Source organism: Artemia franciscana, chromosome 17, assembly GCF_032884065.1.
Source record: "Artemia franciscana chromosome 17, ASM3288406v1, whole genome shotgun sequence".
In the NCBI taxonomy this organism is placed as follows: Eukaryota; Metazoa; Arthropoda; class Branchiopoda; order Anostraca; family Artemiidae; genus Artemia; species Artemia franciscana.
In genome coordinates this window covers 9,657,207-9,669,270 of record NC_088879.1, presented here as the reverse complement: position 1 = coordinate 9,669,270, position 12,064 = coordinate 9,657,207, and the positions used below count along the sequence as shown (strand labels likewise).

Sequence of the window (12,064 nt, the reverse complement as noted above, 5' to 3'; positions counted from 1 at the left end):
TTTTCATGCATCTTTTGAAAAAAAAAATGCCAAGAAAATGTTAATCAGAATCTAGGAGGACAACTGTCCCCTCAACCTCCTTTCTAATTGGCACCCGTGCACCCCTAATTATAACAAAAATAAAATGATTCCCTTATTCCGTCATCAAATACAGTTATGTGACATCATTTAGCAATTTGAAATCAATGCCAAAAAACATGGCATGTTGCCGGAACAGTATGCTAAAAGAATGCTTTGCGAGTCACGGTTTTTTTTATTTAAGTTGTTTCTCTTGAACTTTAGTAAACGAATATGTAGTTGGTGTTAAATATTATTCTGGGATAATTTGTTTCAAATGGATAATTACAAACAAGGTAGGTCTTAATGCTTCCAAATATTGTCGGAAAAATTCATAGGGTTTCGCTCATCAATTAAATAGCCCCTCAGCACTCGCTAAATTTTTTTTTGAGGTTTGGAGAATTCAAAATAACTATTTTAAAGATCCAAAACAAGGTCAAATTTTGTCCTATACTTCCATTTCAAAAATAGCCCAGAAATTCTAAGGTATTATTCTTGTTACGCCAATCGTGACACTCTAAATTAAAAATAATTTAACACAATCATAATTAATTATTTTTTAAAGAAGTTGAGATTATTATTTGGGATGTCTTAAATAAATTGTAATAAAAGATAATGTAATTGATCATTATATCAACCATACTGATGTTCTTGATCTGTGGTAAAACCGGTTTCTCTGTGCATACTCTAAGATAATAAATGAATAAATGAAATAAAATACTTTGCAGGTAACAGTTTAATTAAATGATTAATATATAGAATTGGCTAGGCTGGGTGTTTAATATAATGCGTTCTAGATGGCCTGCTTTTCCATAATGTTTTAGGTTCTATAATTCATTACTAAACTGTTATATTTTCATCATGTTTTGGTGTATTTCTTACATTACTTCACTCCATGAGTGTGGTCGCTATAGCACCTAGGCACCAAAGATCATTCATAACGTTCCTAAAAATTGCCAGAAACAGTCAAAATGTTTCAGTTATTATGATAAGAATTAAATTGACCGCAGGTGCCTGGCAAATTTTTGAGGCAAGGAGGGTTCAAAATAACTTTTCCAAAAAACAGTGAGAAAAATGAAGATATAGACTTAATGCACCTAACGGAATATACATAGGTTTAATAGGTTTATTAATTTATAATTTAAATATTTAAATTTTTGAAGAAATGTAGAATAGGATTTTTAAATATAATAGAAAGGATTAATAGAATTTTATTTAAGTTGAAAAAAATAGGATGTTCAGAGAATTTTAGTAAAGAGGATTATTTATTTGATATATAAAAGATTCAGTAATTCTTAGTTCAATAGTCATTAACATTTATAGGCTAAAAAAACAAAAAAATAAACAGAATATACATGACGTTTGACAATAAACGCAAAAAATATTGAGAACTCGTACGAGCGTTTCTTTCAGCCAATGGGAAAACGCTAAGACAAAGCAGATGTTTCGACAAAAACCTCTACTAACATCTCCTCAGCGCTCAAAACATAGAAGGGAAAAACGGTAAATCAAATGAAATAAGTAGTATCCTAATAATACTTCCGACCACACCCAATGAATTTATGAATTATTTTTCTGATGTAGGAATCAAAGGGTGAAACCTGAGATTTCCTTCGATAAAAGAACGATCTGTTAGTCATCTGAACCAACAAGTTAATAATATCATTATGTTCTTATAAATGCCGTCGAAGCAATAGGTTTTATGCACTTGCTATACCTTTGAACTGTAAGTGTTCGAATATCACATATCACATAGTTAAAAAAAACTCCTTTTTAGCCATTCTTGACTTTTTGAATTCTAGTCCGTGGAGTATTTTCGAACCTGGACCTGCAGGGGACGGTAAAGAGCAATACAAAAACTATAAAGCACATAATAACTGCCTTTGGGTGGTTTACGAGCTTAACACTTGAGGTGAATCTTAATTATTTTTTATTGTGAACATTTTGATTTTTTTGCTTAGGTTCTTTATACTTAGATTTTTTCAACTGAGCTTTTTTGAACGTTTTTCCATGTCTTAAAATCTTATTATATATACTTCTTTTGACATTTATTTTTTTCTAAATGAAAATTTCTAAATATTTCCTTGTGGTTTAAAAAAACACAAACTGAAGATGATATAGATATATCAGTTGTGATTTTTCTATTAAAAAATAATATTTGCAGTAACATTTTTTTTACTTCGTTTTTTGAACTTTCAATTTTTTTCACTTTTTTTCATGTCTTAAAAACATATTAAATATGCTTATAACAAAAAAATCACGAGATATTTTAAAAATACAAATGAAGATGCTATAAATTTCACTCGTAATTTTTTCTATCAGAGAAACGATGCTTGTATTGACGCTTCTTTTCTTCGGGACCATTTTTTGGGAAAGTTTTTTTATTTTTTTGAACGGAGAATATTTTAATGTCAGAGTGAGATGAATCGAATTCTTTTCCCTCAGAATTATAAATTAAAATAGTTATTTGTCAGGTATAAAAATTGAGCGTGAGACCTGGGATTTCATACGATAAAAGAACGATGCGTTAGCTATTTTAAACAACAAGTCAAGGATACTACTATATTCTTAAAAATACATTCTAAGCAGTAGGTTTCACGCACTTGCTATACCATTGAATTGTATATTTTTGAATTGTATATATATAATTTGGGACAATCATATAAAAAATTAGTTTAAAAGACACCCCTCCCTGCTAGCCGTTCTTGAACTTTCATATTTAATCCCTGAAATATTTTTGAACCCGGACCTTCAGGGGACGGTAAAGAGCAATATGGAAACTAATAATCATATAAAACTGCCTTCGATTGGGTTACGAGCTTAACCCTCCAGGCGAATCGTAATTATTTTTTATTCTGAGCAAATTAATTTTATTTACTTCGATTTTTTTAACTGAAAATTTTCAACTTCTTTGCCATATCGTAAAGTATCATTGAAAACTCTTTTTGACTTAGAATTTTTTCACGAAACTTTTTTAACTTTTATTCCATGTCTTAAAATCACATAAAATGTACTTATAACAAAAAAACATCGCTTAAAATATTTTAAAAATAGAAAATCAAAATAATATAAATATATCAGTCACGATTTTTTTCTATTAGAAAAATAATGTTCGTAGTTTTTTTACTTAGTTTTATTTTTAGCTTTCAAGTTTTTTCAAATTTTTCCAATCTTAAAAACACAAATAAGGCTTATAATAAAAACCACGCTATTTTTAAAAAATACAAAATGAATATGGTGAAAATATGTCAGTCGTAATTTGTTCTATCAGATAAACAATATTTCTAGCGATATTTTGTTTTGCTTTGGGACAATTTTAATTTGGGAAAAACTTTTTTTTACAAACAGAACTTTTTCAAGTCAGAGAGAGTTAAATTGGATTCTTTTTAGAGTTAGATACATATAAAGTGGGGAATTTATCAAGATTCAGTCAGACACAGACACTACTACTAGTTTCACAAGTGGCGTACTAGAGTCTGAAATAGGCAAATAAGTTTTTTATTACAAAAGTCTGAGAAAGATGAATCAGAATTTTTTTAGAGTTTGAGACATATGCTATGGGATATAATCAAAATTCAGAGGCAGATGAGTGGGAATTTTTCATAAGTCACACACATAATATTTTCCGAAGGAAGAGAAAACCACTCAAAGATAATGCATACATAAAAATATTAGCGGAATACGAGGGCCAACTTCTTAATAGCGCTCGTTGTAACACGATAGGCATTGATATCCCATATTCCGTATTTTGGGTATTATCATTCAACGAAAGGTAAGAAGAAGAAAATTATACTCTTCTACCAATATCATAAACCATATCTTCTCCGCGTGGGGTTCTCCGCTGTTAGCTGTTGGGGTGGCGCGAAGCGCCACCCCAACAGCTAGTATATATATATATATATATATATATATATATATATATATATATATATATATATATATATATATATATATATATATTATATATGATGTATGAAGTGGTTTCCAATGTTTTTAGAGACACCCCCTCCATCAGTTAAATTTAACACAAGAACAATAACTTTTAGGGTTTGATGGGTATTTGACGGGTATCATTATGTAATCATAGGTAAATTATGTAATTTTTACTTTTTGTATGTGGCTGCCTCCATAGTTCTCCGTGGTCGATCATCAACACAACTTAATTTCATGTGTGTTTTTGACCAATATTAATTGTGCACTAGAAGCATACACACTTACATCTTTATTCTAATTGAAGGTGGAAGAAAGTGTGTATTCACGATAGAGCTGTCGTAGCATTGAAAGCTAACAAAGACAAATATTTGAACTATGAAACAAGTGCTAGTAGTGACACTATTGGAAATGTATACGAGCGTTATCATGACAGTGAGAGATTAAATTTCTTTAATCTCTTGGAATAATAAAAAAATCAATTTTCCTAATGCTAAATATGCGAGAGCAACATTTCCAGAGATGATAGCACGCAAAGAGAATGCAAACATAAAACCAATAATTGATGACGAAGGACGTCTTCTTGCAATTGTTCTGGTAACATATTACCCGTTGATAAATCATATCGCCATCTTTCTGGTACTACCATTCAAATGACATCATACTTCTCTACCAATATAATAAAGCTAATCTTGTCTAGTTGCCAGTACTGTTACTTTTGTAAAAATAATGTGTTAATAGAATGTGAAATTGAAGGCAAAATAAAAAGGGCATTTTGTTTTTGGTGATATATCATCACCAAGGAAATTAAAGATTATTCAATGAAAAGCAAAGTATCGCTGAACATTAATAGTATCTGATAGTATACCGAAAAAATACCATCATTGAAAAGAATAATAGAAATGATGAAAAAGTGAAGATGAAATACTTGAAGAAAGTAAGTCAACATGATAGAATTATCTTAGCATCGCATGCTGACAAAGACACATATTTGAACTAAGAAACCAGCACTAATGTTGACAACTCTGGAAATATATGTGAGCTTTGTCATGATAGAGAGAGACCAATTTCCTTCCGAAAACTGAAAAAATTTAATATTACTGACGATGGATTTACAAGAATTTTTCCAGAGATGAAATTCGGAGAGACTGCAAGCTTAAAAATAGTAGTTGACAACGTCGGTCAACGTCTTGCTTACAGTACGGGTAATACGCTATCTGTTGATAAACTGTATTGTCATCTTTCAGGCAAAAGCATTCAACGGAAGGTAAAAAGGAGAAAGGCCTACTGCGCTACCAATATCATAAACCATATCTTGTCTGCATGTTGAAACAGTCACCTATGTAGAAATAATGTGGTTATAGACAATGAAATCGCGAGCAAAACAAAAATGGCATTAGCAAATAACATCACCAAGGAAATCAAAGACTATTCTATGAAAAGCAAAGCGCATATGAACATTATAGTTCCATTGACTGTGTACGAACAGATACTGTCAATGAACTTTCAATAAATTGTTTCTCTCTCTCTCTAACAAAAGCCAGAAATAAAAATGAAGATACTAAATAGGCTTAACGGACTGTAAACGACGTTTATCAATAAGCGCAGAAAACCAAACGAGAGTGACTTTCAGCCAATGAAAAAAAGACAAAGCAAAAATTTTGACAAAGACCGCCACTAGGCTTTCCTCAGTGCCCATGAAAGGGAAGGAAAAAGAATGCATATAGGTATAAATAACAGTTCAATAGAGAAAATATTTTACTTGTCTGTGAAACACAAAAAGATCTGGATATTTCGGTCAAATACACGGTGACCGTCTTCAGCAGATAAGCTAAAATAACACAAATAAAACATTTAAATTTATAAAAAACCAAAATTAATTACACATTGTGTTTCGATTTTGTTCAATTCCAAGCAATTAAAGATGCAAATCTTTTTCACTTCCTAGTTGCTGGGTCATTGACCAGACTTTTATGTCGAAGTTTTTTTCGTCAAATAAAAAGATTTTCACATTTAAAATGTTATTTATACGTCAGAAAAAGGCAATGTGGTTTTCAAAAATACCTAGGATATGCATAAAAGAAAAATGTAGTTTTTTCTTTTATGTCAATTTTTTTTTTTTAGTACTGAGGCTTTTAATACGACTTAGCGGAGGTGTTTGTCGTAGTACTCCTTTTTTCCTTTTAATCGTCTTCACTGGCTCTCCTTCTCTTCAAAAACAAAAAATAAAGGTTAAAGATTCATTTTTTCTTCAAAAAAAGAAAAACTTTCTTTTTTTTCTTCACTAGCTGGAAATCACCATCGTTCAGTTTCTTAAAATTATTTATCTTCTCTTCGTTTTTTTTATCAAGATAAATATTATTGTAACAAAATTTTATTTTAAATGTGTACTTTAAATCCATTGGGCTTTTTCGTGTCTTCAATGGTCACAGACTTCTTTGATAATCACCAAATTTGCTTTGAGTATATTACAAAGGGGAGTAATTGTGTTTTGTGACTTAAATTGTTACATACTTACTTACCCAATCCCATGTTTCCTTGAGCGTATGTTAGAAACAGAAATCAAGCTGTCTTTTGACGCCGATCATTATCACATTTTTACTTAGCCAATTCCATTTTAATGGCACTTGGTATTAACCAAGTGACATATAGCAATCGCCAATTCTGTCGGTCTGTCGGTCTGCCTGTCTGTCTGTCGGTCTGTTGGTCTTTCGGTCCCGGTTTTGCTACTTTAGGCACTTCCAGGTAAGCTAGGACGATGAAATTTGGCAGGCGTATCAGGGACATGACCAGCTAAAACTAGAAATAGTCGTTTCCCCAATTTAACCATCTGGGGGGGGGGAGATTGGGGGGCCGGTTAATTCGTAAAAAATAGAAAAAATGAAGTATTTTTAACTTATGAGTGGGTGATGGGATCTTAATGAAATTTGATGTTTGGAATGATATTGTGTCTCAGAGCTACTATTTTAAATCTCGACTAGATCTGATGACATTGGGGGGAGTTAGAGGGGGAGAAACATCTTTGGAAAAGACTAAAATCTTGGAAAACACTTAGAGTGGAGGGTTCAGGATGAAACCTGATGGGAAAAATAAGCATAAGTCCCAGATACATGATTGACATAATCGGAATGAATCCGCTCTATTTGGGGTAGTTGGGGGGGGGGGGTAATTCTAAAAAATTAAGAAAAAGAGGTATTTTTAACTTACGAACGGGTGATCGGATCTCAATGAAATATGATGTTTAGAAGGATATCGTGTCTTAGAGCTCTTATTTTAAAGCTTGACCGTATCTGGTGACATTGGGAGGGACTTAGGAGGGGGAAACCTAAAACTTGGAAAAGACTTAGAGTGGAAGGATCGGGATGAAACCTGGTGGGAAAAATAAACACAAGTCCTAGATACATGATTGACATAAACGGAACGGATCCGCTCTCTTTGGGGTAGTTGGGGGGGGGGGGTTATTTCTGAAAAATTAGAAAAAATGTGGTATTTTTAACTTACGAACGAGTGATCGGATCTCAATGAAATTTGATGTTTAGGAGGATATCGTAGCTCAGAGCTCTTATTTAAAGCCCGACCGGATCTGGTGACATTGGGGGGGGGGTGGGAGGGGGAAATCTAAAACGTGGAAAACACTTAGAGTGGAGGGATCGGGATGAAACTTGGTAGGAAAAATAAGCACAAGTCCTGGATACATGATTGACATAAACGGAACGGATCCGCTCTCTTTGGGGTAGTTGGGGGAGGGGCTAATTCTGAAAAATTAGAAAAAATGAGGTATTTTTAACTTACGAAGGAGTGATTGGATCTTCATTAAACTTCATATTTAGAAGGACCTCTTAACTCAGATCACTTATTTTAAATCTCAACCGGATCAAGCGTAATTGGGGGGGGGGCAGTTGGGGGGGGGGACCGGAAATCTTAGAAAATACTTAAAGCGGCGAGATCAGGATGAAAGTGGATGGGAAGAATAGAAACCTGTCTAAGATACGTGATTGACATAACCGGACCGGATCTGCTCTCTTTGGTGAAATTGGGGGGGGGGGTGGTAATTTAGAAAATTGAGGTATTTGTAACTTACGAAAGGGTGACCAGATCTTAATGAAATTTGATATTTAGAAGGATCTTGTGCTTTAAAGTTCTAATTTTAAATTCCGACCAGATCCTGTGACATTGGGGGGAGTTGGAGGGGGAAACCGGAATTTTTGGAAAACGTGAAAATTGGGGTATATTTATCTTACGAATAGATGATCGGATCTTAATGAAATTTGATTTTTAGAAGGAATTCATGTCTCAGAGCTCTTTTTTCAAATCCCGACCAGATCTTTTGACACTATGGGGAGTTGGAGGGGGAAATCTTGGAAAAACACTTGGAGTGGAGGAATCGGGATGAAGCTTGGTGGATAGAATAAACAAATATCCTTGATACGTGATTGACAGAATCGTACTGGATTCGCTCTCTTTGGGGGAGTTGGGGGGAGGGGTTCAGTGATTTGGCGAGTTTGGTGCTTCTGGACGTGCTAGGACGATGAAAATTGGTAGGCGTGTCAGGGAGCTGCACAATTTGACTTGATAAAGTCGTTTTCCCAGATTCGACCATCTGGGGGGCTAAAGGGAGAGGAAAAATTAGAAAACATTAGGTATTTATAGCTTACGAGTGGGTGATCGGATCTTAATGAATTTTGATATTTAGAAGGAGCTCTTGACTCAGAGCTCTTATTTTAAATCCTGACCGGCATTAAGCCTCTTATTTTCCTTTTTAAATCAATCTATTGATTCATAGAATTTTGTTAGAGCTCATACCATATGATCTCTTGGCTCTTAGCTCTTCTCGTCTCGTCACAAGTGTCATATGAGCTCTTAGCTCTTGTTCTTTATGTATATACCAAATAGGGAAGTCAGGCTATTTTTATAGGAAAGTTAAGCTATTTTTATGTCGTCAATTGTCATACTTTTACTTTGCTTTACTTTTACTTTTTACTTTTACTTTGCTAATCACATTATTATTTGATTGCAAGTCAAACAAGGAAGCTAAATAATCCCGCCTTCTTTACTCGTTGTTACATTTACCTGTCGGTGTGATTGGTTAATACAACCCCTGATTTGTTCTTTTGTATGGAGTTTTAAGCAAGTAAAAAGGACGGACATTTCTGTGTCACAAAGTGTTTCTCACAAGTAATCTCTCATTTTATAAGTGTAGTCATTTTATAAGTGTGCAATTCAACTAAGATAAAAACCTTCAGATGAAAATAGAAAAGGAAAAAACAGCTTATGATAAACTATAAGTATTGTTTTTAAACAAGTGGAATAAACGAACATAAGATAGGTCTGCATCCGTCTTATTGAATTGTTTTTGTTTTTATTTTGTGTTTGTGTGTTTCATTTTTTAGCTACCTTTTTCTGTCTATTTTTCTCTTTTTCCGGCTGATAAGGGCTTGCTGATATGAAGCCAAAATATTCAAGCTTATTTTGTTATTTATACATTTTTTTTTGTTTGGCTTCCATGTCCACAGTTATATTAAAAGCTTCAACCGTCACGAATACTTTCTTTTCAATTATAAATGGGGTCTAAGATTTTTTTTTTTATGACTACATTTTTTTTTCAGTTTTTTTTTTTACGGTAAATTTTTTTTGAGTTGACTGAAAGGACATCATACGTTTTTTTTCCAATCTTAGATTTACAGCCCCCTTCCTGAAACTAAATGGCCTGACTAGGGTCTTATTCAATATTTTTTCGGACGGGGGGGGGGGGGTTAAAAATTTGTTTTACGTAAAAAAAATTTACGAGTCGGATAAGCATTTTTGGGGGGGGGGGGGTTCGATACTCCCAAGTCTCCTATGGATATGATCTTGGGCTAGCCAGAGGTAGTGTTTTTCAAGTTAAGAACAAGCACTTTATTCAATACGGTTGTAGTTTACCTCAGCTTTTAGACAAAGATTTCTTTCAATAACGACGTTTATTTTGAGTATTTTTGGCTGACTTTTTATTCTGATAGATTTTTTTAGCATGTTGGAATATTTGCAGTGTAAGATTTGTGAAGATACTTACTAATTTACTTAAAGGGCTAATTGGGAGATTGGCTTAGAAAATTGTCCTTGTTGAGCGTTCACGTTTTGGAAACTTCAAAAAAAAACTAAAGAAAAGAAGTTTCTTTCTTCAAACGAAACTGAAGGCATCCTTAGTATTTCTTGAACGTTATTTATTCTCGTAAATATCATTTCATAAATTTAAAAAGAATACATATTAACTAATTAGAAATATAAGGTTCCCAAATTAAATGGGAATAAGCACAAAAATGTGGTTCGGTCCCGCTTTCTATGATTATAATGAAAAAAGGTTCAGGTGGGTCAGCTACGTATGAAGAATGACAGATTGTCAAAGGTTAGGATTTTTGGCCGTTTATCTGGGGCAAAATAAAAAACAGGCTGTCCCCTAATGCTGTCGAAAGAGGTCATTAGCAAGAATTTAAGCTAAATTGCAATTTCAAGGGAGAGGTTAAGAATAAGTCTTTGAATGTATTTGGGTGGAGAAGGAGCGTAAGTGACTGTCTAACATTAGGTAGTTTGCTCTTCCAGTGAGTTATTAGCAGTAGTAGTAGCTATAAGTACATGAAAGGTGAAAGATCTTTTGAAAAGAAATATATTTCAGATGTCAAAAAGGACGATGAGCTGCTGATTGAAGAGCCTTATAGAAGAACAGTATGCACAATTTTGCTTTTAATTCCTACATTAGCAACAAGCAAAGGACGAACTGTCCTTTATGCTCTGGCAGTGGCAGCGTTGATAGCAGGACCTGTTACTAACTTGTATAAAAATGCCTCAGAAGCCTCTAAATCGATGGCTTGCTCCCAAGAGCTGATTTACAATGAAACTACACTTTTACAAGATTATTCTAAAAGGTAATACTTTGGTAATCCTATCATTCTAAGCGAAAGCAATATTTTTTTTCTTCGGGAGTGACCAATAACCAGCAGGTTTATTTGGTGGTGAGGGGGGGGGGTATATAACTAGGACGAAATGGATAAAATTTGGAGTAAGATCTTTCTTTGTATCCTTTCTCTCCTGAATTTTGTTTCGGCTCCTAACCTAAGTTTTGTATGCAAGAAAACCTGAAACTAAAAAAAGGAACAAAATGGCTCCAAAGTTTACTCAAGTATTTTTCACATGCAATAAATCAGATTTATTTTTATTCGATTCGGTAATAAGCTGGATTTTACTTTTGCGTTTTTTTTCGTATTTAAAGGAAACAAAGACTTGTCTTATGCAATTTAAAGCGTTTTTGTCAATTTGTATAAAATGGAATATATGGACGATTCAGAAATAAATGAATTAAGTCCCTTTTTCTTAATCTTCAAAGGACCGATATCCCAGAGAATATTCAAATAAAATATCTGATAATTGTCTACCTGGAAAGCAATTAGCCTTTAAGAGTGCTGTAAGTAAAATTGAGACGATACGACTGCCTGTCTATGGATTATTCTTTATGGTTGATTAAATAAAAAAACTAGTTTTTTTTAACTGAAAGTAAGGAGCGACATTAAAACTTAAAACGAACAGAAATTACACCGTATATGAAATGGGCTGTCCCCTCCGCAATCCCTCGCTCTTTACGCTAAAGTTTGACTCTTTGCCACAATTCTACTTTTTAAAACAATTAAAAGCTTTAGCGTAAAGAGCGAGGGATTGCGGAGGGGACAACCCATTTCATATACGGAGTAATTTCTGTTCGTTTTAAGTTTTAATGTCGCTCCTTACTTTCAGTTAAAAAAACTAGTTTTTATTTATTTAATTTCTGAACGTTTTTGAATTAATGCATGTTTGATTTTGGCTCTCCGTACATAAATTATTAAAATGAAATTTGCATATTAATTCTTTTTTTGGCTAAATGGCTTTCTCTTAGTTTTGATCAGACGATTTTGAAAAATAAGGGATGGGGAAGGAGGCCTAGTTGCCCTCCAATTTTTCGGTTACTTAAAAAGGCAACTAGAACTTTTAATTTTTAACGAACGTTTTTATTAGTAAAAAATATACGTAACTTAAGAATTAACTTACGTAACTCGCTCTTCACATTAAATCT

At 33.2% G+C, this 12,064-nt stretch overlaps 1 protein-coding gene across 1 annotated transcript in view; it reads left to right on the top strand.

Moving 5' to 3' along the window:
• The first annotated feature begins 223 nt into the window (after positions 1-223).
• LOC136037808 (E3 ubiquitin-protein ligase DCST1-like) overlaps positions 224-12,064 on the top strand; it is a 30,154-nt gene continuing 18,313 nt past the window's right edge. The window contains exons 1-2 of the mRNA XM_065720641.1: positions 224-353; positions 10,637-10,886. Of these exons, the coding sequence (XP_065576713.1) occupies positions 335-353; positions 10,637-10,886 (269 nt within the window). The 5' untranslated portion in view covers positions 224-334. The remainder of the gene's footprint in view (positions 354-10,636; positions 10,887-12,064) is intronic.